The sequence below is a fragment of the Peromyscus eremicus genome, chromosome 17, assembly GCF_949786415.1.
Source record: "Peromyscus eremicus chromosome 17, PerEre_H2_v1, whole genome shotgun sequence".
Taxonomy (NCBI): Eukaryota; Metazoa; Chordata; class Mammalia; order Rodentia; family Cricetidae; genus Peromyscus; species Peromyscus eremicus.
The window spans coordinates 7,460,231-7,487,992 of NC_081433.1; the positions used below are offsets into that span (position 1 = coordinate 7,460,231).

Sequence of the window (27,762 nt, forward strand, 5' to 3'; positions counted from 1 at the left end):
ACAGCCACAGGGAGTGCCCACAGGGAGTGTTTAGGAGTGTGAACAGGTCAAAGGACCCCGGTTCACATCCCAACCATGTTGTCACAAGTCCACAACACAGCACATCCACTGTCGTGGGGGGAAAGAACCCAAGTCACTTCCTGGTGGTGATGTCACAGGTCCCGGACATTCCAGGTATCCGGGAGACCAAGGCTGGGAAAGCTGAAGACCTTCCAGGGACGGGCCTCCTCCTGTGACTGGAGGGACCATGGCAGCGAATAGGGGAGTAGAGACCTTCTTATCTGTCTTCCTGCTGTGCTGCTGGCGAGGAACTGATCTACAGCCAGTCAACAAAACTTCAGGTAGGGTCACATGGAGGTGGGTAGACAGAAACCTCGGGCCTGGATACGGGGGGAGAGGTCTTCTCCTTTGTACCCCCTTCCTTCATTGGAACTTGGGGAATGGAGAGAAATGAAAGGTTTTACATCTTTGAATGCCTTCCAAACAGGAATGCGACAGAGCAGCTAAATACATTATACACATGTGCTTGAAAAGTTCTAACTTATCCCAAGATAGAGGAGTAACGTCACAAACCTCCATGCGTCCATCCTCAGTTTTAATTACTGCACATTTCCCAACTTGTTTTTATATACACATATGTGTGCACACACCATACACATACATACACAGACACACATACATACACATGTACACATACATATATACATCAAATGTGCACCCACACACATGCACATGCACATGCATACACACACACACACACACACACACACACACACACCCTTCTTTTGGGGAACAGTTAGCACTGTCCCGATATCTTATGACTCTCTGTGAAGTGGGTAAAGCATATTTTTATATGACCGTCACATCCCTGTCACATTGACCAAGTTAACAAATTCCTTTATTGGACCTAATACCAGTGAGAGACACAGTATTCCCAGTGCTTGTTAATGATGGCCATGTAGCCAGATGTGGTTGTCTAGGCCTTTAATCCCAGCACTGGGAGGCAGCAGCAGAGGCAGGTAGATCTCTGTGAGTTTGAGGCCAGCAGGACTGCGTTAGTCAGGGTGGATATCACAGTGGAGATTCATAGTGGGAGTGAGTTCATGTCCCAGAAAGATCCAAGATCCACAGTCCCAGACTAGGCAGAGTGATGGATGGAAGTTGCTAGGAAGTGGAGGAATTCTTGGCCTGCTAACCTAAGGGTACTCTGCTGTGGGCAGACAAGGGCGGTCAGTGGGGGAGGAGCCACACGGTCAGGATCTGCAGGTGATCTGACATTGGCAAGGACTTCCACAGGCATGACTCTGTAGCACACCTGGGAAGGCTAAATCAGAGCCTAGCTCAGGCAGGCTGAGTGAGAAAGACCTGGACAGAAGCAGACCTGGGAGTCAGTCCCTCCTCATCCTCTGCCCTTTGAACAGTGTGATTAGCTTTGTGATTCCCCTCTGCGATTTGATGTTGTACAGCCAGGAATGTAGCTAGGAGAATGTCTATGAGACGGAAGACAGACTAGACAAACAATATCCATAAATTCAAAGAAAATTAAAATGAGCCATAACTGGGGCACGGCAGCCCACGCCTGGGACCCCAGCAGTTGGAAGGCAGAGGCAGGAGCTGCAGAGCCCAGAACAGTGGGAAGGATTCCCAGATGCCAGGTCAGAAGCCGCTTTGGCCAACATCGAGGGTGGAAGGGGCCCCAGCATAGTGCGAACACCAGCATCATCCTTGGCTGTGCCTGAGGAGTGCAGGGAGGTGACTCCTGTGTCCTGAGCTTCTCCACACGGTCCTCAGCGATCAGCAGATGTCAGCTGTCAGTGCCCCAGGTCAGGAGAGAAAGAAAACACAGACGATCAGAAGGTAGCTCTGCCCGTAGCGGACACCAGAGAAACCCAAGTGCAGGACACACTCCAGATTCATGGACAACGACCAAAAAAGAAAGCAAAATAAAAGTTTACCAAGAGACCAGGAACGGCAGCAGAGGAGCTGGGGCGGGGGAGTGGGAACCACAGGTGTACCCTGCAGTTTCCCATTAAATCCGTATTTACAATCAAAGATCACAAAGTGATATGTCTCCTGACCAGAAATCCCACCTCCCTGGCTTCAGCCTGTGTATTTGCAAAAGTGCAGTGTGAGTGGTATTCGATCTTGACGCTGTGATTGGGTGTGCTTTCTTTCTTGGGACTTTTTATAGGGAATCTCAGATTCGGCTTCTCCAAGCCTCTGGGAGGCTAGGTGCTACCAGCAAGGGGATCATTAGAAAGCCTGGGGTGAGGATGGACTTCTGTCTCCTGTAAGTTTCCTAGGCTACTAAGAAGTGACCTTCCCATTTTCCATAAGATCGGGAGCCCAGGGAGCCAGGTGCCAGGTGGACTGGTCTAGGTCACAGCCTCAGTTCCTCACATCTGATTCTAAGTATCTGGAGTGGGAAGGCCAAGCCGACGCAACTGAACTGTCTACCTGGCCCAAGAAGAATCGCATCACGGGGCTGGAGAGATGGCTCAGAAGTTAAGAGCATTGGCAGCTCTTCCAAGGACCCTGGTTCAATCCCCAGCACCCACACAGCAGCTCACAATTGTCTGTAACTCCAGTCTCAGGGGATCTGAGGCCCTCTTATAGCCTCCACTGCATCTGGCATCCAAGTGTTTCCTAGACACGCCTGCTTGCAAAACACCCACATGGAGTGGGGAGCTGTCCTGGCTATGACCTTGAAGTATCACCCCTGGAGAGGGAGCAGGCAAGTGCTCTACCTGCCTATGACCTTGAAGTACATGCCCCTGGGGCGTGGCTCTTGGAACCCTTAAGAACTGAGATGCACATACTGGGAGTTCTCTCTCTCCCTCGCGGTTTCTGGATGCTGAGATGGACCAGGCAGAAGAACAGCGTGGACCATAGCTCAGCTTTCCAGGACCCTGTGATAAATCTCCCGTGCTGTAGAGAGTTTTTACCCCCTAACAAATTCCTTGCCATTTAAGCAGACTCCATGGATTTCTCGCTTTACCCACTTTTATCACAAAATAAACAGGTTATTTTTTAAAAGAAAGAATGATATCTTATTGAACTTATGCAAATATTTACATGGCTATAAAATAAATGTTGATAGAGACTTTAGAGAGATCAGGTGGAGAGAATCAATTTTTTTTTTTTTGTAAAGGTGTAGTCATGAGGGGCAGGAGAGATAGCTCAGCAGCTGAGTCCTTGCTGCTCCTTCAGAGGAGTAGATTTTGCTTCCCAGCACCCTTGTTGGGTGGCTCACAACCACCTATAACTCTAGCTCCAGAGGATCCAACACCCTCTTCTGATCTCCATACACACACACACACACACACACACACACACACACACACACACACAGCACAGCACAGCACACAATCACACACACACAAATAAGTAAATAAATCTTAAAAAAATAAATATACTTTAAAAAGTACAACTTCAGGCTGGGCAGTGGTGGTGTACATCCTTAATCCCAGCACTCTGGAGGCAGAGGCAGGTGAATCTCTGTGGGTTCAAGGCCAGCCTGGTCTGTATAGTGAGCCCCAGAACAGACAGGGCTATGAAGAGACCCTACCTCCAAAAAAAAAATCAAAACAAAACCAAACAAACAAGGATAGTTTCAAAGCTGCTCTGAGTTAGTGGATAACTGTCTTTGAATGTGCAGAATAAGCATAAAAGAACCAACAAGTCTTCGGACAAAGGCTCTGAACCTGTAGCCACTCGGCCCTGCTGCACCAGGTCACAGTCTATGCTTCAGGGACCCATCTGCTCCTTCCTGTATATGGTGAGGACCCCGAAGACCAGCAGGCAATCTTGGGGCCATCGGCAGTCTGATTCTGGTCTCTCGGTCAGAGTGTCCTGAGACTCCTTGCAGGCAAGCTTGGACTATAGCCGAGTACGCCTGCTTTCAGAAAAGCATCCGAGGAAAACAGGAATTGTCTGCAAAGCACCCAGGCTCCAGGACCTGCCACGTGCCCACCCTTCTGAGGTCAGCAGGGAGAGCTGGTCATTCTCACGTCATACAGTGTTTTATATCAGTAAGTGCAATGATAACAGATCCCACTGTCCAGGGACCTAGCGTGGCTAGTAAAGACAAGGCACATCTCTGGCAATCTCAGACAGCTTCTGGCACCTGACATATCTTCACAAAGGTGTGATACAAAGGATTCAACTCTGCTTACTCCACAAAGCTCCCCGTACCATTTCACATCACAAGGAAGCTAATTAGCTTAAGATCTGTCTTTCACAGGATGACAGAACAAATCCCCGGAGGCTTTCCAGGGGCCTCTGGGAAATTTCAAAGTTAGCTTGAGGTCAGAAAGACTGCATTAAGAATTTAATTCAGAGGTGTCAAAAAATGTTAGGTGCTTTGAAGAGTTGACCGAGATCATGGGCTACTATGAAACAGTACTTAGCTTCCCAGTTAACCAAAACGACAACGATTTTCCAGGGAAATAGAGGAGATAAGTAGTGGTTAAATAACTAACCTTCCCTCTCTCAATATTGAGAGGGTTCCACTTTCTTAAGTAATAAAAAGTTTGAAAAGACAACACGAAGCACAGGAAATTATTTTGGTAAGAACGGAGCCTTTGTCTACAAGGGAGGTTACTCAACAGGTAAAGAAAACACTTGTAATCTCTTATGAAGAGGAGGCCAATAGTCCAAGGACTCCTCCGTCCTTTCAGCGGAGAGAGAAGCAGAAACCGTTCCACATGGCCGCACGCCTGATACCGGAGCTCATTTCAACCTGACAATGGCCATCCATTTACCCAGCCCGACCATGGGAGATTAGATTTCTCTTTTTTCTCATAGACCCTTCACACCTTACCCAACCCATTTAGGCTTTTTGTTCCTTTTCCCCCCTCTCTTCTTTATTAAATAACTTTTAAACTATTTATGACAAAATGACTTTCTTCTTTCTTTAACAAAGATTCATCCTTTATGTCTCGTGGCTTCTCTTATCAAACACAGACCACTTTCACTGAAACCTGCTTGCAAAGTCAGGCTCCCCTTCCTATGAGTCACAGGAGTTTTAATTACACACATAAGTAGTAATTTTAACGGAGAAAACTTAGAAACTATGAATTATCCGTCACAATAATTGGTGGCAAGTTTTCTGAATTTCCATCTTACAAAGCTTGGAGCCTTGATTGTATCATTTTAGCAGTGGGTGTGGTCGTGTGTCTTTGTATAGGAGTGCATGCATGTATTCACGTGTGCACAGTCAGGTGGACGTCACAGGACGGCTTCAAATGCTGTTCCTCAGGTGCCTCCTACCTTGTTGGAGACAGAATCTCTCACTAGCCTGGAACTTCCTCAGAAAGACCAATCTGACTCTCAGGCTCGGAGGAGTGGGCCTGCCTCTGCCCTCCCTCAACCCATGGCTGGGGTTGTAGGTACACGGCGCCACGCCTGGCCTTTTCTGTGGCTTCCAAGGGGACCGGAATTCAAGTCCTCACACTTGGAAGGGTAGCACGGCATCAACGAACCCATCTCCCCAGCCCTGTCAGCCATAATTTTTAATGTGGCAGAAGCAGTGTGCTTATGAACAGACCCAAATATTTCGTTTCTCTGTGTGTAAGAAATGAGAAGGCAAGGGTGTGGGTGTGAGCTTGTTCTGAGAGAATGTCTCAATGGTTCGGATTACTTAGAAGTTCTCTAAGAGCCCACTAATTGTGGCGGCGCTAGGATGGCTAGAACTGGCCTCTAAGAAGCTGTTTTCTTTCTCTGGACCCCCAGAGCCCAGACTGGGGAGGTTCGGGTGTTCACAGAGTATCACAAGCCACAGAACTCAGTGAGTGTTGAGAGAGATGCTTCAAAAATGGAAGGGAGCACACACTCAGGAGGAAGTGCAGGCTTCTCAAGGCAGATTCGAGTTTGTGTCTTAACCAAGGACTGGAGAGACGGCTCAGCAGTTAAGAGCACTGGCTGTTCTTCCAGAGGACCCAGGTTCAATTCCCAGCAACCACACGGCAGCTTACAACTGTCTGTAACTCCAGCTCCAGGGGATCTGACACACAGACATACATGCAGGAAAAATAATTCATATAAAATTTAAAAAATAATTTTTTAAAAAAGTATTTTAACCATAGCTATCTATATGACCATGGTGACCTTTACAGTTACACTGTCCAAAGGCTGTCATCTGTCTTTGTTTTTCTCTATGGGAATTTTACATTAATACATGAGATCACAAGGTATGCTGGGGTACACTATATAGACCTACAGGCTGACAAGATAACTGGTCATAACATGGGTCAAAAAGGCTAAGGAATTTCTACCAATGGCTCATTAGGACATCTAGGTTTTGACTACACACATGGATTATCTTGTTTGTGAGACTTACTCAGAAGAGCATGTCATTGAGAAAGGAGAACAGTGAGGCCGAACTCAAAAGATCACAGATATTTTAGCTTTAATCTGTCTCCACACGACTGAGTTCTCTCTTGGATAAAGGAGTATTATCCTTTGCAGGTAACTGGTCAGCCATTTTTGTGGTTCTTAAACAAAATCCAGGGGTAAGAGGCTCTTTCCTTTTCTCATGTCTCCCTAATGTTCTTCGTCTTTCTATCCTGCCCCCAGATACCCAGTCCACATTGAAGTACACCCACTGTTTCAGAATGCCCTTTAGGTCAGTTGAAGCCACGCCCCAAGCAGGGACCCATGTGACTTCTGTTCTGACACACTTCTGAGCACACTCAAGCCACATTCTTCCTTCCCATCAGCTTTCCTCACAGATAATCAAGGACCAAGGCTCACAAAATGAGCCCAACTAGGGTCCCCAGCTCCATCTCCCAGGGTGAACAAGTCATCCCTGACCCCCACAGGGCTCATGGGACTCTCCTCAGAGTGCAGCATGTTGTGCTGGCCTGAGTGCTAATAGACACAGCCAGCACTGGTCTGGACAGGAGAGTCTAGCCTCGTTCACTATTTATGCAAGGGTAGGTGGTCTCCATGGTCCAACGACGTTGTGAAGTATGTCTGTATTTCTACTTTTCTCTTTCTTAAGCTCTGAGGTGCTTACTAGAAAAATGTCATGAGGTCCTGGGGCCAGGAAGGTCTAAATTTGACACAGCACACATGTCCTTATTGATGTCTCTGCCGTCACTGCCTGTCCATGCCCGTGTATAGATGCCAAACCCAGCTCTTGGGTGTCCCAGCAAATGCTCAGCAGGTGTTTGTTGAGGAGCTTGCTGCTGCTGCTGTTGCTGTTGCTGCTGCTGCTGCTGCTGCTGCTGCTGCTGCTGTTGCTGCTGCTGCTGCTGTTGCTGCTGCTGCTGCTGCTGCTGCTGTTGCTGCTGCTGCTGCTGCTGCTGCTGCTGCTGTTGCTGCTGCTGCTGCTGCTGCTGCTGCTGTTGTGGCTGGTCACTTTCACCTCTTGAGTCCTGGTCAAAGCATTGATGACATCCAACATCTTCTCCAGCTCAAGACCCAGTTTAGGTCTGGGTGACTCCTGTTGTTGTTGTTATCGTTGTTGTTTTACCAGCTTGAGACCTGGATGTAATCTGGGTGAATCTCAAGGTCCTCCCAGTTTTAGACCTGGTCATAGCCCTACGTGACAGTCAAGGTCTCCTTCAGCTGAAGCACCGATGAAGGAGCAGTTTTCACATTGCTTTAAGAGTAACACAGGTAAACTTCTCCCATCCTGGGGTATTCCCACTGCTTGGCAGGAGAAGAGCTGTGCATGCTATAGTGTGTGGGTCCCTCACAAGGAGGTGATGGCCACTAAGAGGAAGGACAGCAGTTGATGTGGCCCTCATTATGACTCTCTCGTATTCACTCAATTAACCTGAGTGAACTCAGAACTCAACAGTGAACTTCACGAAGCCAGAATGTGCTGACATGGGCAGTGAGAAGACATCAGTGTCCTGACCTTGTGGGTGTGTGCTGTCTGGAAGCTGTGACTCTCTGGAGGAGGGGACAACAGGAAAACCATGGCAGAGCAGCTACATTTGACAATGCACGTTAACAGGCAGGACACCATGAGCATACACACCACGCATGTGCACACGGCTGACTTGCACAATGCTTCCATTGTGATTACGGGACAGACACAAGATGAAAAGAATATTTTTAACAAAGTGCTGGCGCTGCGCAGCTGTACCCATTCGTAATGATCCATTAATGTCTCCTGCAAAGAGAACTACTGTTTGTTTGGTTTACCGAGGTCAGCACACTGGGAAGCAATTGTCATCACCGTCCTAGACCTCCTTACATACTTCCCTTTGTTCTGAGCCGTGCAGATGAACACATTGGGATGCAGATTGCCCATCATTAAAGCCTTTGAGAACAGCTTTGTCATTGGTTTAGCGGCAACTTTACTTCTCCCAGACAGAGCTCTGTGTCTCAGAAAGGGAAGGGAAGGTGGCCCTGCTTGCCATCTTCGGGAGTCCCAGGACCTGAGAGCTGGAGGAAGAGGCCAACCCTGAGCTCAGACTAAGGGATGCACCAGATCGAGAGATACCACAGCCCCTGAGATAAACAAAGGTCATGTCAGGAGGAGGACGTGTGTGCTGGATGCTGCAGAGGAGAAACTGGTCCTCACAATTCCCACAGTGTCTAGATACGGCTAGACCCTACATGCCCAGCACAGCCCCTCCTGTCCATCAGGAAGCAGACATCACAGATAAGACAGCCCTGGACTCCGGAGACAACTGCCATCCAGAACTCTACAGCGCACTCATCAGAGACTCCACTTCTTAACTGCAGACAGAGCACCCTGGAGCGCTCTGCTCACGTGGGAAGGACGAGGTGACCAGCCTCTGGCCTCCCCTCCCCCCGAGAGAACCTCAGGTAGCATAAGTGAGTGTGCAGGTCACCCGGGGCTCCGAGAAACACACTTAGGAGGTGTCTTCTCATCACAGGACAAAGTGAGTACTTGGCTGGCGACATGGAAAGCCTCAGTCAGAGGCCGGGCAAATGCTTCTTCCCGCTGTGTGCCAAGCTGGGCTCTGGGCTGCTCAGGTGGGATCCCAGGCCGGAGTTTCCCAGTCTGGTGGCCACCCAGATGGTGTCACCAGCCATGCAGGAGGCAAAGCGCAGCTTCCTACAAAACAGCGCATGTGACCCTTTTCCTTCTTTGCCCCTGTGATAGAGCTGAGTTGTCCCTGAGCATGGACACTGTCTTACCATCCATGTGGATGACTCCATTGACCAGGAGGGCAGGTTCTACTCAGGGCACCTGGGGAGATCATGGGTTCTACCCACACAGCCGTCCCATGGGTAATGTCTTTCCCATCCTCCATATGAGAAACTCAAGTCCCAGAGGGCTTCCCTCAGCACATGGGAAAGAGCAGCACTCCACACAGGATCCTTCCTCTAGACCAGGCTGGGGCCATCCCTCACAACTATCCATTCACAGAGAGATGGGTGAATGAATACTGTAAAACTATAGATTTTCATCCTTTCCCCCCTCTCCCCCCACTCAGGTCCAGTTACTGACGACTCACTCAATTCAACAAATGAAGAGATGCCTGAAGTGTTTGGTAAGGATTCCCCATACAGAATCTGGTATGTGGTAAGAGAATGAGACCTTTCCCAAATGACCTACCACCAGTTGCAGATGTGGGGGGAACTGACTTGCTTTGAGGCCAGAGCCAAGGTCTCCTGTCCTGCAGCTTCAGTACCAACATCAGAGCCAAATTTACCCTACAGTGTGAGTGCCATTGATCTGACCAAAGCTGTCCCACAGAGATAGAGCATGGGTGCAGGTAAAGTGCTGTATCCGTACTCCAAAGAACACGGCAAGGACACTAACTTTAACTGCAGTCTGTGGACTGGGATCCTGACTCTGGGATAAGCAGGCCACCTGTGGGCTCCAGGTAGTTCCCGGGCGCTGTCCCTGGTTCCGAAAAGCACCCTGCTGCAGAGACAGGCTGCGACCAGGTGCTGTGGTTTAGCTCCCACCGCGGTCTCACACCGTACAGGGCACCTTATCAAAGCCATGAGATAAACTTGTCCCTGGTTTCAGAGCAGGGCCACTGAAGGTCAGAGGTGTAAAGAAAATCACGTGACATTATATCTGACTGAGAAAAGATGCAGCTTGCGTCTGAGGTTTTTTTGACCTTAAGTCCAGAACACTTACGTTAGAAGCTAATTAGAAAGAGCCGAGTAAATAAAATACAGCCACATTGGGGTAAGATAAGATGCTCACTCATATTAGGGGACAGGGATGGCACAGAACGGCCACAGGACAGGAAGGAAAATCCTGACTATGTCTGGAGCCGGATGTTTTGCATTTTGTTGTGGAGGGTGTATTAATCAGTTTTCTATCACTGACAAAGTATCTGAGGTAATAATAAACTTATGGAGAGAAAAAGGGCTACTGTGGAGCTTCCAGTCAATGATTTGTTAGCCTTGCTACTTGGGGTCCTGTAACAGAAGCACACACGTCATGGATGTAATGTGTAGCGTACACGGGGGGGGGGGGCACAATTCAGTGACCTCAAGGCCTCCTATTACATCTCACCCAGAGGCGCCATCACGTTGCAATAGCGGCAACCAAGCTTTTAACACACGTGCCATGATGGCTGCTCTTGACTGTCACTGAAGTAGATGAAGAGGTGCCTAGGAGATGAGTATGGTACACTTGTAGATGTGCCTGTGAAGGAATTCTGGAAACAAATGGATCGCAGATGCTGCTCTGGTTAATGAATGATTTAATCTACAGATGGGTTCTAAACTTGAGGACTATTAGAAAGTGGCAGAATTCTGGACTATGGGACTTGTTGGAGGAAATAGGTTATGGTTGTGTGTCCTTGGGCACTGGATCTTGCCATGGCCCTTTCTTGATGCTGCTCTGAGCTGCTCCCTGTTGACATGGCCCAGTAGCTCCTGTCAAACACTCCTAACCACCATAAGATTTTGCCTCACCAAAAGCCAGAGTCAATGGTGTCAATATCCAGAATCAATATCTTGTCCTCTTAAGTCATTTATGTTGGGTAACTTGTCCCAGGAACAAACTCTTATGCAGAAAGTTGACAGCAATGATATGGGTCATTGCAATGACTAACCTTAATAATATGATTCTTTAGCCTCTGGAATCAATTTGGGGGGTGGAATTGGAAAAAGTTGAAGATGTGAACTAGAGAAAGCTCAGGATACTATAAACTGGGCTTAAAGGGTGATTTTGTTGGGAGTTCAGAACACCAGAATGCAGTAGGAATGTAGACAGTGGAGGCCAGGTGTGCTGGGTGGTTTTATGTCAACTTGACACAAACCAAAGTCATCTGGGAGAAGGGAACCTCAATGAAGAAAATGCCTCCATAAGATCAGACTGTATACAATCCTGTAGGGCATTTTCTTAATTAGTGACTGATAAGGAAGGACCAGCACATGATGGGTGGTGCCATCCCTGCGCTGGTGGTCCTGGGTTCTATAAGAAATCAGACTGAGCAAGCCATGGAGAAGCAAGCCAGTAAGCAGCACTCCTCCATGGCCTCTGCATCAGCTCCTGCCTCCAGGTTCCTGCCCTGTTGGAGTTCCTGTCCTGACTTCCTCCAGTGATGGACGATGATGTGGAAGTGGAGGTGAAATAAACCCTTTCCTCCCCGAACTACTTTTGGTCATGGCGTTTCATCACAGCAAAGTTATAAACCCCAACTAAGACAGCAGACTTAGGAAGTTCCATATGGAAATGAAGACCCTACTGGGAACTGTGCTAAGCCTTTCATTCTCACCAAGAACTTGTCTATCTTTGGGCACGTCTTGCAGTTTTATGGGAGACTGGGTTAAAAGGTAATGAACTCATTAACCCAGCAGAGGAAATTGTAAGTCAGTCCTACATTTAGGCTATGGCATGGCTACTACTGGATGCTTTTAGACAGGTTTTTCAATTAGAACCAGGAGAAAGGAAGGAGCAGAAAGACTTGAAAAGTTTGCAGGCTGATCAGAAACCTGTGTAAAGTTAGGGCTAAGGAAGGCATGGTTTCTGAAAAGAGTATGGCTATCAAAAAGAAGCCAAGGACCCTGATGCATCGAAAACCTTGTAGGAGTTGGCCAGATCCATCATAGGCTCAAGTTTTGAAAGGGCAAACTTAATTGAAACTTTTTTCTTTTGAGAAAATAATGCCCCTGGGGCACACTGCTCACCATGGGGCTGTTCACCTGGGAAGCTGTTTCCCAACGTTCTTTTCACAGTGCTCAGTCACCTAGCTTTAAGACATCAACACAGTCAAGGTCCAAGTAAACCTAGTATTTGCTCACATTGACTTCATCTACATGATGCTGTCTTTGTAGACATACAGAATGCAAGAGTTACAGTTCCATGGAAGCTTCCAACCAGATTTCAAACGATAGCCTGAGAACATATATCAAGGTCAAATTCCCTGTAAGAGGGTAAACTTGAGATTACAAACTTTAGGCTGCAGTAGAGACCCAGGAACGTGAAGTATTTGTCAATGAAATCCACAGGCAATGTATACAGAGAGGCCAAGAAAGGAGTCATGTGGACTGCAAACAGTCAAGCCACAGGGACGGGAGCACCCAAGCTCTTTTGAGCTCATGTAACACCGCTTGCCCCAATGTCAGACATGGATCCACCAAACTCAGTGTTCCCCCTGCTGTATTTTGGTCTTGCTTTGGTGTACTTTTTCTTTGCTGTTCTACTATGCTCCTGTTTTCCCTTTGGGAATGGGAATGTGTACTCTGTGACATTGCATTTGGAAGCAACTTATACATCTTTATGGAGACTTACAGATGAGGATTGCCTTTGGTCTCCAAAGAGTCTTTGTGCTTGGACTTTAGAAATGTTGAATCTGTAAAGATTATAGGCACCTATGAAGACAGATGGATGTATTTCGCATCAGGAGACCAATGAAAGGAGGTGTGTTGGGGTGTAAAGCTGACAAGGGGTCTGTTTGTTAGTAATATTAACTGTCAGATTGACTGGACTGAGGCTGTCGGAAGTGCTCCTTCCTTGGGTAGACAATGTCTAACCGAGGAGATGTGTTTGGGTATAAAGTTGACAAGGGGGTCTATGTGTTGGTAATCATAACTGTCAGGTTGACTGGATTGAAGCTGTTGTAAGTGCTCCTTCCTTAGGTAGACAACATATAACTGTTTCTCATAAGGTTCCAACACAAACTGAAGCTTCATGCTCCCAAAGTTCACCCTGAAGAGCAAATGAGCTGAGTGGGCTTGCTTGTGGAGCACTAGTAGGAACCTCTGGTGACCCTAAAGCACACAGGAAAGTCTTTGTCCAGCATGGATTGTGTCTTTTCCTATTCAGATGGGGCTCCCGTCAATGTGCCTTCCCTTGGCTATATACTCTAGCCCCTCCGCAGGTCTCCAGATGCCATGTATAGTCAGAGCAGAATTGCATGCACATGGTGGGAAGGGTGGCTGATACTGAGGTAGGAGAGCAGTAACTCTTCCCACACCCTCTTTCAGTGAGGGAATGTCAATCATCAACAGGCCTAAGCAATGACTCCTTGCAAGCAGGAATCAAGAAGATGGTAGCTTCATCAGATGTTTTGCTTGGAGGGCTGCATCCTGCAGGGACTCCTAGAAGATTATTGCAGTACACTTCTGTGTGTTATGTATGAGAGGGCACTTCCAGAGATTGCTAGATCCTGAAGGCTGTGACAGTGTGACTGGTTTACTGGCCAGTAGATTCCAATTTTGAATCCATTGTTGGGATGTGATGGAACTGTGCTATGGAAGATGAGATATGAGTTAGAGGAAGTTCCCAAGTTCCTTCCTGGTGGTCTTCATTTGGCTTCCTGGCTGCCAGGATGAGAGTGGTTTTGTGCATGCCCCGATGTACTGAAACCTCTGAAACTGGGAGCAGAATTACTCCTTCCTCTCTGGAGTTGCACCTCGGGTAGTGGATCACAGAGATGACCTAGCTAACTAAAACATGAACATGGGGCCATTCAACAAATCGGGGCAAGGCTTAGGAGATAGCCAGATTGTGCCCACTTCTCTGAAATTATTTAGGGAGGCAGAGACCAGCCCATCCAAGATGAGGTTCTCTAAAAAGCCCACCAATACCTTGGGTTCCTGTTTTCTACCTACAGTATTCACAGACTGCCCGAAGTGCGAACTGTGCATGAGGCATGCATCCTGCCTTACCGGCTCTAACATGTTCTTATATACTTTCTCAAGATGAAATTATTGCCCAAGAGATTTTGGAGCCAAACACATCAGCATCGAATGAAACACCAACAACAAAACGAACAACCCGAACAACAAAACCAACCAAGGAAAAAAGCAAGTATACATACCCCTTCCACCCCATAATTGCACATATTCCTAGAGACCCAAGGTGTTGCCTATGTAACTCCATTTGAGCATTTACTTGAACCAACTATGGATACATGAGACACTGTGACCTGAGACCAAGGGAGGTGTCACCTCCAAGGCAGGGTGTCTTGTTTCACTCTGAGGTGATCGTTGAGTCACATTTATGTGCATTCTGGGGTTCAGCATGTAAATGGGGTTCAGCCACTTCAGGAACACAGGCTTACAGATGAGCCAGGTCATTACAATTTAACACACACCATCTCATTGCACTCTGTTGCGTTTGTTTAACTCTGTGAAGCTGTGTTACTGCGCCTGTCTAAAACACCTGATGGTCTAATAAAGAGCTGAATGGTCAACAGCAAGGCAGGAGAAAGGATAGGCAGGGCTGGCAGGCAGAGAGGATATATAGAAGGAGAAATCTGGGAGAAGGGATCTAGGAGCAAGAGAGGAAGGAGGAGGACTCCAGGGGCCAGCCACCCAGCTACACAGCCAGCAACGGAGTAAGAGTAAGATTTACAGAAGCAAGAGAATGGAAAATCCCAGAGGCAAAGATAGATGGAGCTAATTTAAAGTTAAGGAAAAGTTTCTTGTCAAAGTAACAAGCCAAGCTAAGACTGGGCATTTATAAGTAAGAATAAGCCTCCATGTGTGATTTATTTGGGATCTGGGCGGCAGGCCCCCCCAGAAGAGAAAAAACAACCAACAACAGCACTCACCTACAGCTCCCAAGGGAGCACAGTCCTTCTGCTATGCCATGTGGCTGAGGTAAAGCCAAGGTCAGTATATGACATGCCCAAAACCAAGAAGAACAGCAGACAGAGACAAAGTACATGCTTTGCAAAGTACAGCTCCACACTGCATGATTGTGCAAATAGATGGTGTGATGGACAATGGAGAAGGAGAGGTATGGGTTAAGAAGCCCTGAGGCTCTGTGGGAAATTCACTCAAAGGCTTTTTTTTTTTTTTAATGTTCAGATGTGACTAGATTTTAAGGGTTTGCTCACTGCACATCTGCCTGGACATAAACCACTGAGTTCAAAGTAGTTAGATGACACATGACTCTTTAAATATTAATTTCCCAACACATATTTTCAACTAGGACTTGAATACACTGCCATCCTTCCAGCCCAGCATTGTGAAATAGGAATTAGCCTGCCACTCCCCAAAATCAAGTGTGTAACAAGGAAACTCTTCCCTGTTTCTTTCCATCTTCTTCATCCAAGATTCTGGTATTGATGATAACTACCAAGAAGATGGCTCTGAGAATTACCATGAAGTAGTAGAGAACTCAGAACTCTCGTCTCTGAACAAGGAGAAATTCGAAAGTAATGGTAAATATGATCTAACCATCTCCCCTGCCTGAGCTAGGACACTACCAGGGAGCTGGCATCAGATGCACTGGGCGGCTGCTCCACTTGAGTTAAGTAGCCCTGCCCTGAGGCTGAGGGTCCCCTGGCTCCTCAGCTCTGCCCTGTACTCAACCCTCCACAACCAGCAGAAATGTCTTCTCCCCAGTGTGTGGAAGTCAGGCGTGGAAGGGTGGCCTTGCTGCAAGCTTCCAGCCAAGTCACCTCTTCTCTGTGGTGGAAGGAGACAGCAAGACCCCATGGCCCCGAGAGTCAGGAAAGGCCTCCCTCTAGCAAAGGCAATGCACAAAGGCTCTGGGAAGTTTGCTGTTCAGGGGCTGATAGAGCTTTTTTTGGCCTTAAAGCTTAGGTTAGATTAGGGTTAGGACTAGGAAAGGATTAGGACTGTGCAGGGTGTAGGACTTAGATGTAATACTCTAAAGTCTGACTCACGTACAGAACCAGACTAAGGTTCCAAATCATGGTGGTTTCTGGCATGGGACAGAGGACGTGATTAACACATACCCCTGAGCCCACTTTACAACTCTGTTTGGGCCCTGGACCCTGCATTTACAACCCACTCCCCACATAGCTTCTCCAAGGACTAGTTTCTGGTGTTGGAATGGATCTAAGTAATAGTTTCATGGTGTAAACACAAACATGATTCTACTTAAAAATGAGTGTTTAATAGTCCTGAGCTTGTCCCACTCAGAGGTTTGGACAAATTGCCTGATGGTTTGGCACAGCATTTGCCAAGCGGTAATTTTTCATTCACTTACTGTCATTTAGTAATTAGGATTATGATCTAAGATCTAAGCAATCGCCACCTCTTCTCAGTTACCTTATTTACTCATGATCCTGACACAGTCACTAACGCTTAGGCACCAATACCAACTATAGCTGATAACTGTAGTCATTTCTTCCTATCCTTGGCCTTGGGAGTTATTCCCATGTTCATTGCCCACCCCTAAGATGCTTGGGTCTTATCTGGTGCCTCCCTGCCCCTGCCTGGCTTCTTTTTGCTAGGTAAGTCATCCTAAAAGACTAAGAACCAGATATGGTGGCATTGCTCAGCAAGCCAAGCCAGGAGGGCTGGGGACATATGCATACATCTCTGTGTCCATTCTGTCATTTTCTTCCTCTGCCTTTCTCCTCATGGCTCACACAAACACAGGCCTCTGTAGGTAGGATATTTTCAGTCTCAGTATTTGTGAGCCGGTAGGGCTATGGCAAACAGCCAGAAGCTTAGGGATTTCCATATGTTGGAAGGGTATCTGTGGGACCAACTCTCAGCCAGGGATGGAGGAGTCAAAATATGAAGGAGGGAATGGTCTTCACATAGTGACTTCTTACTTCATCTTCAGATAAAACTCAGAAATAGAGGTAGCATTCCAACCAGCGTTTTAACATAAATGCTCCCCAGTGTCTACCGGTGTATCTTTCAGAAAATGGCCCCATTTGTTGTTTGGTTTTGTTTTTCATGTTCTTCATTAAAGACAGAAGCACTGCTGAGAACCTTCATGACCACAAGCTTGAGCCACACTTTTCTTCTGAAGGTGAGAACAGAATTCACAGTAACCGCCCTTCCCTGCCACATGGGCACAGCATGGGAGCAGTAAAAGCGTGAGACAACTGTCTCCCTGCAGCCTCACCCGAGGCAGGGGGTTGCACCCTCAGGTTTTCATGGGGGAGGGGTGCCGTTTCAAGCTTGCTTCCATTTGCAATTCTCCAGTTAATAATGACTTTTTGTTTCATATTTGAAGGCCACTCTCCTATTGTTTTTGTAAATCTGTCATTGTTTGTTTGTTTGTTTCTCAAGACAGGGTTTCTCTGTAGCTGAAGGTTTTCCTGTGTCTTGCTTGGTCTGTAGCCGCTCAGACCCAAGTAAACACACACAGGCTTATATTATTAAAACTGCTCAGCTGTTAGCTCAGGCTTACTACTGACTAACTCTTACACTTAAACTCAACCCATTTCTGTTAATCTATATGTTGCCACATGTCCCGTGGCTTTACCTGTGTGCCATTACATGCTGTTCCCTAGATAGCAGGCTGGCATCTCCTGACTCAGCCTTCCTCTTCCAAGAATTCTCCTTGTCTGCTTATCCAGGCTGTACTTCCTGTCTGGCTACTGGCCAATCAGCATTTTATTAAACCAGTGTACAAAAGCATTATCCCACAGCATTTCCCTTTTTCTGTTTAATTAAAAAGGAAGGTTTTAACTTTAACGTAGTAAAATTACATGTAATAAACAGTTATCAAGCAATAATTACAGTTACAATATCTAGTATATTTGTATTTGGCAAAATTAAAGAAAATATTCTATCTATCCTATATTTGTAAGTCTAAAGTTTCATATATAATTTATATTTTATCATAACCAAGGAAAATCATAATTATAACTATCTAGTCTTCAACTACATCAAAGACCCCAGAAGGATATAATATCACTTAAATAAACAGGAAGTATATTATAAGCAACTTCCAAAAATCTAGAATGACAGAGACAGTTGGCTGCCTGGACAGTTACCCAAAGTTCTTCTACAATGTTGGAGCGTCCATATTAAGCCCATAGGTCTAGAGTCTTTCGGTCATTTCTCTCTGTGTCCTATAGAATGTCTGGCAGTTTCTTCTGCGAAGCAGGAACCTAAAGAACCATTTTGCCTTGCAAAGTTCAGTGGTCACCTTCCTATGGGTCCTGCATGTCCAGTCAATACAACATTTTGTCAAGCAGTCCAGGCAAGAACAGTTTCATGCCCAAATGGCTATTTTTGCCAAGAAAAAGATAAACTCCATATGGAGGGTCTTCGACACCCATCTTTCTCTTTGAAGTAAATCAGTGCTGCCAGGAGCAGATGTGTCTCATTGTCCAGCAAGTCTAAGTTTTTAAAACATTTAAAATGCCATATTCTGTAGGTCTTTGAAGTGTTTGAAGATGACCTGTCTATCTGAAATATATCTATGTAGGCCTAGAAAACTAAATTAACTAAAACCTTCCTTTTGTTTAGAAAGAAAAGGGCAAGTGATGGGAGAATGCTTTTCTGTATGCTGTAATTATGTGTTGCTCTAATTTGTTGATAAATAAAGCTGTTTGACCAATGGTGAGGCAGAATAGGGTTAGGCAGGACATTCTAACTAGAGAGGAGGAAGAAGAAAGGCAGAACAGAGGAGACACTGCCAGCCGTGCCATGACAAGCAGCATGTGAAGATGCCGGTAAGCCACGAGCCACATGGCAAGGTATAGATTTATAGAAATGGGTTAATTTAAGATGTAAGATCTAGCTAGCAAGAAGTCTGAGCCATTAGGTCAAACAGTTTGTAATTAATATAAGCCTCTGTGTGTTCATTTGGATCTGGGCGGCTGTGGGACCACGGGACCATGGGAGCCTGGCAGGACCAGGAAAACTTCAGCTACATTTCTTTGTGTAGTTTTGGTGCCTGTCCTGGATCTCACTCTGTAGACCACGCTGGCCTCGAACTCACAGAGATCTGCCTGGCTCTGCCTCCCAAGTACTGGGATTAAAGGTATGCACCACCACCACCTGGTGTGATTTAAAAAAAAAAAAAAAAGGACAGTTAGACATATAAACAAACCAAGTCTGTGATACTCATTGCAAACAATTTTTTCAAATTTTTCAGCTGGCTTTACATTTAAGATTTATTTTATTCATATGTATATGTGTTTTGCCTGCACGAGTGTATGCATGGGTGTGCGGGAGCCCCTAAGAGTCTGGAAGAAAGCATTGGTTTCCCCAGAACGAAAGTTACAGGTGCTGGGAGCCGAACCCGGGTCCTTTGCAGGAGCAGTAATTGCTCTTAACTGCTGAGCCATCTCCTCAGCCCTGATCAGTTTACTTTAGATGATGTTCATATTTTTTTCCACGCAAAAAACCTACCATTTTTGTGTGGTCATAATCAATAATCTTTTGTTTTTAACATAGTGTTAGTCAGAGCCAACACTAGAGAGAAGCTGTAATTTCCTCTGCTAATTGTGTCACTTTGTTGGTCCCATGTGTGGTGATATACTGTGTACCCTAGTAAACTTGCCTGAGGATCAGAGGACAGAGCCGGCCACTAGATTAGACATGGAGGCCAGACAGTGGTGGCACACATCCTTAATCCTATCACTTGGGAGGCAGAGATCCGTCTGGATCTCTGTGAGTTCAAGGCCACACTGGGAACAGAGCCAGGCAGTGGTGGCACACACCTTTAATCCCAGGAAGTGATTTCAGGGTGGAGAAAGGTATATAAGGCGTGAGGAAACAGGAACTAAAGCAGTTCAGCTGAGATCCCTTCGGGTGAGGACTCAGAGGATTTCAGTCAGGATTCGTGGAGTTGGTGACGTAAGAGGTGGTGGCTGTGGCTGCTCTGCTTCTCTGATCTTTCAGCTTTCACCCCAGTATCTGGCTGCAGAACATTTAATATTCGAACACCATCCATGTGGTCTCTAACTGCATTGGAATTTTATCTCTGAGTAATGTGCTCTTAATTTCATCTTTTTACACACCTGTGTATTCTAGCATGACTTACTCAAAGACCATCTCATCCCCATGATTTACAGACACACACTTAAAATATACCAAATTCCCAGATGTGTGGCTGTTGGTTTCGTTTGTTTTTTTGTTTGTTTGTTTTTGGCTTGTGCACCATGTTAATATGTTGGTGCCACAGGGTTTCATTAAGGTGTATTCCAGCTTCTGAGACACAACCCCCCTCCCTTTTACCTGGTTATTCTTGAATTTTTTTATCTAATTTCCCCTATTAAGAAAAAAGCTTGTATGCTTCCTATTATTGTAGGTCATTTTAGAAAGTAATTTAGGAAAGAATTGATCCTTTATGATGTTGAGTTGTTCTTTCCAAAAACAGGTAATGTCTTTATATTTCTCAAGTCTGATTTCATGTATTATGGGCATGCTTTGGGGGGTTTTCCTTGTACAGGTTTGGGTTTTCATGTTAGGTTTATCACTAGGTGTTCAGTCTCCTTTGTTTCTATATAAAGGAGGGTCTCCCATACTGACCACCATAGCTGACTTTTGTTTGTAAATAGTTTTCCTAATATCAAACCAACCTTGCATCCCTGGAATAAACTACACTTGATGGTGTTCAGCATTTTCTTACAATAGTATTGACTTTGTCTCGCCAATAATTGGTTGTATTTCTGAATCTAAATAAACAAGTGACATTAGTTTGTGGGTTCTTAAATTCTGTATCAGGTTGCAGTCCCAGGGCAACACCGTTTTATAACGAAGAATGAACATTTTCTCCCTTTTAAATATTCATTTATTTATTTATGTTTGACTCTGGGGAAATTTACAGAGCATTGAAAAGCCCCGTGCAATGGACTTACTTGGGCACTGTCTTCTGAGGTAGCTGCTTGATGACTTTATTCCCTTTAAAGAAATTTATTTTAGTTCAAGTGTTAATCTTGGCTATCTGTATTCCTTGGAAAATTATCCATTATTTCTAACTTTTCATCTGTATTTGCAAAGTCTTCAGAGTATCTCAGAACCTATACCATCTCATCCATCCATCCATCCATCCATCCATCCATCCATTCATTCATTAATTCATTCATTTTGGTTTATTTGGTTCAAGACACGGTTTCTCTGTGTAGCCTTAGCTGCCCTGAAACTCACTCTGTACATCAGACTGGACTCAAATTCCCGAGTGCTGGGATTAAAAGCATGCACCACCACGGCCTGACTCATTTATTTTTATTGTTTTTCCTTTTTAAAAATTTTGCACCTTTTGTTTTGCATGCTTAGTCTTCTTTGCCCTTTTTGATGACATCAAGTGGTTTGTCTCGTTGGCTGTTTCCTCCAGCATTCGGGTTCTGACGTGTCCATTCTGCTCCCCACCACCCTAGCCTCATTAATGTTTTGTTTATGACTGCTTACTCTCTGCTTCGTTGCTCTTTTGCAAGTTTTTAGGCTTGAGTTTTTCTTTTATTACCAATAATTGTTTAATATTATTTATTGTTTAACGAATTCCACAGGTTCTCATTTATGTTCTAGGACTTTCCCAGAAATTCTATCACTTTAGTTTAGAGCTCTCTTTTAAAACTGGCTTTCTAATAAAAGTGTCTTCTAACGTTGCTTTAAAAATAACTTACAGTTTCATCATATCATGCTTAGAATGCATCATTTGTAACAGCACTGCCACGTGCATCCCCCGCGGTCGTCAAGCACAAGATCAATTTTATGGATGTCCCACGAACAGTTACAAAGAAGATTAGTACCCTAATGTCACCCGGCCTCAGGAACTCAACGTGTGTTTGTGACTTCAACTTTATTGGCCACATTATTTGTTCTCTGCTCTCATCTTTTATCCATTGAGTCTTCTATTGAGAGTGTTACATTGTTATCCTGTTACAAATGTCTTCTGCGTATGTCTCGATGCACTTTTGTAGGTTTTACTTCCTAAGTGTGGTATCTATTATTTGACACATAGATTTTCATGGATGTTTTATATTCATTATGACTTCCAGCGCTCAGTACTAAAAAGAATTTGCTCTGTGTTTAAAGCTTTAGGGACCTCATTTGCTTTCTCTGACATAAAGCTTGTTCTTTCTACTTTCTGACTGTTTCAGTTTGTCTGTTTTTGTTCATTTCTCGACATTTGAATTCATTTGTCTTTTTTTCTTCATTAAAAATACATATATAGTGGAACTTGCCGTCACAATGATTTGAACTGTGCAGTTCAGTGGCGTTACACACATTATAATGCACACCATGCACCTCTACTATCTCATAGATCTTTTCATCTTGTACCCATTAAATATTAACCCCTCCCCTCCACTCTTGGGAGGTGCTCTACTTTCTGTTTCTATGAGGGTTCTGGATATGTGGACTCACACAGTTTTGTCCTCTCCTGTCTGCTTATCCCACTTACCACACTGATCTTACAGCGACCAGTGTTGCTCTAGACTACGGAAACTTCTTCCTTTTTTAAGGCTGAATAACTTACAGGTGGTATCTCCTATAAAGGGGTAATTTCTAGAACATTCCGAGAACTAAAACATAGCATAAACAAGCTGCCCAATCCAAGATTGGCAAAGGACTTGAATGTACAATTCTCCAGAGAAAATATCACAGTAGACAGCAGCTCCTAGCAAAGACATCACCACTACCAGTTATTAGGATGTAGAGATCAGAACTGCAGTATTGGTGGTGTGGGAACAAGGCTCCTTTTCACCAGCACCACCTGAGGGTGTGGAAGCTGCCCCATGATGGACGAGGAGCTAGAGATGAAGAGAAAACCACGGGGTGTGAAGACCTCAGTGGCTGAAGGCAGGAGGAAGACACTCAGCGTGTGCCACTTGTACTGTACACATCGTCCCCTGAGAAATTCTCTGCAGTTCATGATCATGAAGAACCCAGAAGTGGGATTTTGTGATCACACCAGGATCCATCTTTCAGAGAGCAGGACCTATGGCAAGTGCTGGAATCACACAAGGATGTTCACTATATAAATAACTGTCCCTTCAGTTTCAACAAGGTTATCATCTTTGCCACCAAGAGAGTGAACAATGGTAGGTAGGGGTGAAGATGCAGAGCAATGGACCAGCATGCCTTGCCTGTGAGCAGGCACAACCGTAGAACCACAGTGGGAAACAGCACTTCACCTCCTCAAGACAGTAAGGCTAAATGAGCCAGTTGTCAGACAGTGACACAATTACACCCAAAAGAGCTGAGCAATCTGGAAGATGTTTTTGCACATCTGTGTTCACAAAACCACAACTCACAACTGCTAACTGTAGGAGCAACTGGAGTCTCCATTGACAACTTAACCAATAAGTAAAATTGGTATATCCATGTGTTTTTTAAAACCATTCAGCATCTCTCTGAATATGCAACATGGACATAGGTCTTAATTTGCAAGGACACTATTTTGAGGATTAATTAACAAGCCTTGTCTATCAGTGATGTCACTGATAACTGTCCACAGCTCCATCATGATGTTACATGTGTGTTGGGTGGGTTTGCTGGGCTCCTGTGTGCCTATATAAACTGGTCAGAAATCATGCTCTCTAGAGGACGCTGGACTAGTGTCACTGAAACACGAAAGTATGAATCTCGTGCTCAGTGACAGCATCTTTCAAAGTTTTTCAGGAAAATGAAAGTCAAAATAAGCATCATTTGCAGGTTTGTGGAATTAGAAACGTTGAGAGGGAGACTGAGATGTGGATTGAACAGACAGGAAAGTATCAAAAATAAACATAGATGGAAAGACACGCGGTTCCTGTTACTTACAAGCACTCTAATATATCACTTCATCGCCAAAGGGGAGAAGAAAAACAGGAAAGGGGAGAAGGAAGTGGGAGGGCAGAGCAGGAAGGGAGGAAGGAAGGGAGGGAGGAAATGCATAAAAGGAACAAATATGGAAAACAAATGCATGTCCCCGGCAGCACAAGTGGCAGCAGTAGACCATTTTACGGTCCTGACACATGGAGTCACAATCAGCGCATACAGACCAGTAGGAGTGAGTGGCCATAAAGACAGTCCAGCACTAACGGGGCAAGGTCTATAGACTGTGTCAGCAGAGGAGAGTAAATGGAATGATTAAAAAAACAAAGCAATGGGGGAAATAAGAAGCTGGGAGAATGACTAGGAAAAGGAGGAGGAAGAGGAAGAAGAGGAAGGAGAAGATGAAGAGAAGAAGGAGAAAAATGGCAAAATCAGGCAAATACAAAGTAACCAGCAGGCTGGCAGTTACGACCCCAAACATCAATAATCCTCAAATCTGATTTTTTTCCCTCTGACTTTAGTATCTCATTTTTCACAGCTGCACGTGGAGCACTCACCAGCACACGTGGCCTTTTAGCCATGAAATTAGCAGCAAACAATTTAGATCAATTAAAACATACCAAAACCATTCTCTGGCCACAACAGAAATAAACGAGAAATCAGTGATGTAAAGAGACGTGGGGAAATTGTCTAAATATTTGCTCATTTACACAGCACGCTCCTCAATGGCCCACTGTGTAAAGAAGTCAAAAGAGGAATTTGGAAATATTTTTAATTGAATAAAAATGAAAACACATGCTGAAATTTGTGGGAGAGAAACCAGTGCTTATGAAAAGTTCCAGCATTAAATGTTACTAAGATGTTTGAGATTATTCACAGGTGTGAGAAATAGGATTGAAGACACAAAATATCAAGGTAGTGCAAGGAGGAAAACATAGTGATTGACTTCAGGTGACAGCTCAGCTGAAGTGTGGACTCTAAGTGTGGTCGGATGAAGAGGCTCCATCACCCGGAGGCTTTGTCGGTGGTGGAGGAGGGATGGGGGAGTGAGATGCAGAAGCCGGGATGAGCAAAGACAGGGTAGATATGGGGACGTGTCCTAGCAAGGATCCCCCAATAATACAAAGCTGCCCCAGTGACAGCCCACGGCAGTGTGGCTAGGGGAGATCTCCCCTTGGTTCTTAGCCACTGTTTTATTCATAATAATGTTCTCCTTATCCTTGGGCCTCAGGCTCCACATCAGGAGATTCAACTAACTGGGGATCAAAAATAGACCCCCCAAAAACGTTCTCTGTACTGAACACTCTCTTGTCCTGATTGCCCCATCAATACAGCAAAGTATTTTCCTAACATTTATAGTGTATTAGTGCTTATAAATCATCCGGATGTGCTTCCAAGTGTCAAGGGAATCACCAGGTTACACACAGTGCCACATGAACATCTTTGGGCCTGAGTACCACCCAGGAACCACACTTCTGCAAAAACTGAAGGCAGCTCGTCTGCTGTTCTTTCCCTCCGATCTAAGACAAGACTTTTCACTTCCAAAACCGTGGCTTTCCTCTCCTTTATCCGGGAGAGGCGTGGTGGTGCATCTCGAGTGATGGGATGCCAGACTCTTGGGTGCTTTAGATAGCCTAGGAGATTCAAATAAGAGTGAAGGACAGAAGCCCACAGGGCTGACACATCCCCGTGACACTAGCAATGGGAGGTAGCATTACAACTGAAAGGCAGTTGACCTTGTGGTCCACACCCTCCTTCATGGAAGAGGGGCAAAGAGGCAGAGCGTTCAGCTCCATCTGGAGCCTTCCTTAGGCCCAGCATCGGCCATCACTGTGGCTCCCCTGCCTCCCACAGCCTGAGTCACACCTTGTAATTTTTAGAAAAAGCTAACTGGAAGCAGCAAGGGAGCTCCTAATTTAGCTTGCTCCTAAAAATTAAAAGAGAGCTGTCAGGCGGAGCTCCGGGCCACCGGGTTCCTGGGTATAGGAAGTGTTCTGTTCCCGCTTCCTGTCAGGGCCTGCCACCCTGGGGTGTGAATGTCCATTGTGGAGATGGCCTCCTATGGGAGCTGGAAGACAGGCTGAATGAATGAACGAATGAATGAGCATTCACACTGAGGGGCATGCAGAGCTCGAGGGGGCTATTTGGCTAAAGGCCAGGCAGAGACATCCCTGTGAGAACATGACAAGCCAAGAAAGGCTCCGAGACTCACTGGCAAGAAGGTCAGACAACGTACCAACGGTCCCGATGCCTTTGGCCACCGCTCCACTCTAGTCCAGGATACCTGTGTGTCTTCCATGTGCCGTCAGAGTGCCTGTGAGGTGCACACAGCCTTGTTGGAACCATCAGGAAGCAGCGCGTTGGGAGAAGACAGGAGATTCCAGCACATGGATTGAACACACAGTCACTGAAGGCAACTATAGCATACACTGGGACAGAGGGGCTCAGATGAGGAAACCCAGCCAGCAGCAAGCCATCCTCTCCCTGAGATGCAGGGCAGGTGGCTTCCCTCAGCTCCAGCTGCCTGTTTGCCAAACTGATTCTACCCAGGAATGGCTCATAAAAGCTACTAAGTTGTTCCAACATTAAAAAAAAAAAAAAAAAGTAAGCCGGGTGGTGGTGGGGCACACCTTTAATCCCAGCACTCAGGAGGCAGAACCAGGCAGATCTCTGCGAGTTCAAGGCCAGCGTGGTCTATAGAGCAAGATCCAGGACAGGCACCAAAGCTACAGAGAGAAACCCTGTCTCGAAAAAAACAAACAACAACAACAAATGCAAGCACTGGTGGAATGTTTGTTCCAATGGCAGGAGAGGGGATGTGGTCACAGCATAAATTTCTTACTGTGAATTGAACCCAGAGAAAGTGGGGGTGCACTCATGCAACCCTTGAGCCACTGAGATCCAGGGTGTCCACGAGGCCTGGGAAGCCACCTTGCAGAGCCACCTCCAAACGGTGACAGCCTCTGTTATGGCGCTGAAGTTGGGGCTGCCACCAACTTGTAGGGACCACGTGGAGTCCTGTCCACACTGGAGGCCACCAGATCCTCAGGAGATTGTTCTGTGTTCCACATTCTAATCAAACATTAGACTGATTATCGGCAACGTGGCTGGCGGATCTGTCGTGCCTGTGTCCTGGGATAGTCCTAACAAATTCCCACATACTGAGTGGTTCAATTCATAGAAATTCATTCTCCTCTACTTCTAAGAGCCTAAAGTCTGAGATGCAAGAGTGGATGGGGCTGGTTGTCCTGGTGGACATTCTTGGTGTTCTGTGGCTTTGCACACATCACCTGACGTTTCCTCTGTCCTTGCCCAGCATTCTCCATGGGTGTCTATGTGTCCAGATTTTCCATTTTTATGAGGACATGGTCATATTAGAGTAGGGCCAAGCTTTTCCTCGACAGCCTCATTCTAACCTATTATATCTGCAAAGACCCTGTTTCCAGGAGGCCACGCTGTAGATTATAGAGTCAGTGTCCACGCTCTTCGGCCTCTGTGGTTTTCTCATTCTTCTCACAGGGTCTTAGAGGTTGGGTTGTTTTTTTTTTTAAATCTTGTTGTTTTGTGTTGCTACAGATCAAATCTAGAGCTCACTGATGCTAGGCCAGGGCTCTCCCAGCGAGCTGAATCCTCAGCCTGAGCTGTTTCTGAAGGTGAGAAAAAGTCCCACTGTGCTGCTTTATCATGGTATATGTTTTCCCACAGAAAAGAAGAGTTCAAGCAGTGATACTTTTGGGAAAGTGTCTGTTCTGGACAGAATCCTTCAGAACATAGGAAGACCTGAAGGTGGCCTGGATCTGACAGGCAAGTGGCCCCTAATACACAGGTCCCCTGCTGGACTGGGGTGAGGTAAGAATGCCACTTGCCACAGAGGCTCTTCTTAGCAGCTCTTGGATGAGCTGGAGCTTTGCAGGGGTATTTGACAGGACAAGT

General features: G+C 45.8%; 1 protein-coding gene across 1 annotated transcript; it reads left to right on the forward strand.

The window, feature by feature from the left end:
- The first annotated feature begins 92 nt into the window (after positions 1-92).
- Spaca7 (sperm acrosome associated 7) lies at positions 93-27,692 on the forward strand. The gene is made up of 6 exons (XM_059244689.1): positions 93-341; positions 9,423-9,479; positions 14,101-14,205; positions 15,462-15,569; positions 17,081-17,140; positions 27,535-27,692. The coding sequence occupies exons 1-6, from the start codon at positions 248-250 to the stop codon at positions 27,675-27,677; spliced, it is 567 nt and encodes a 188-aa protein (XP_059100672.1). The 5' UTR covers positions 93-247; the 3' UTR covers positions 27,678-27,692.
- Positions 27,693-27,762: the final 70 nt, after the last annotated feature.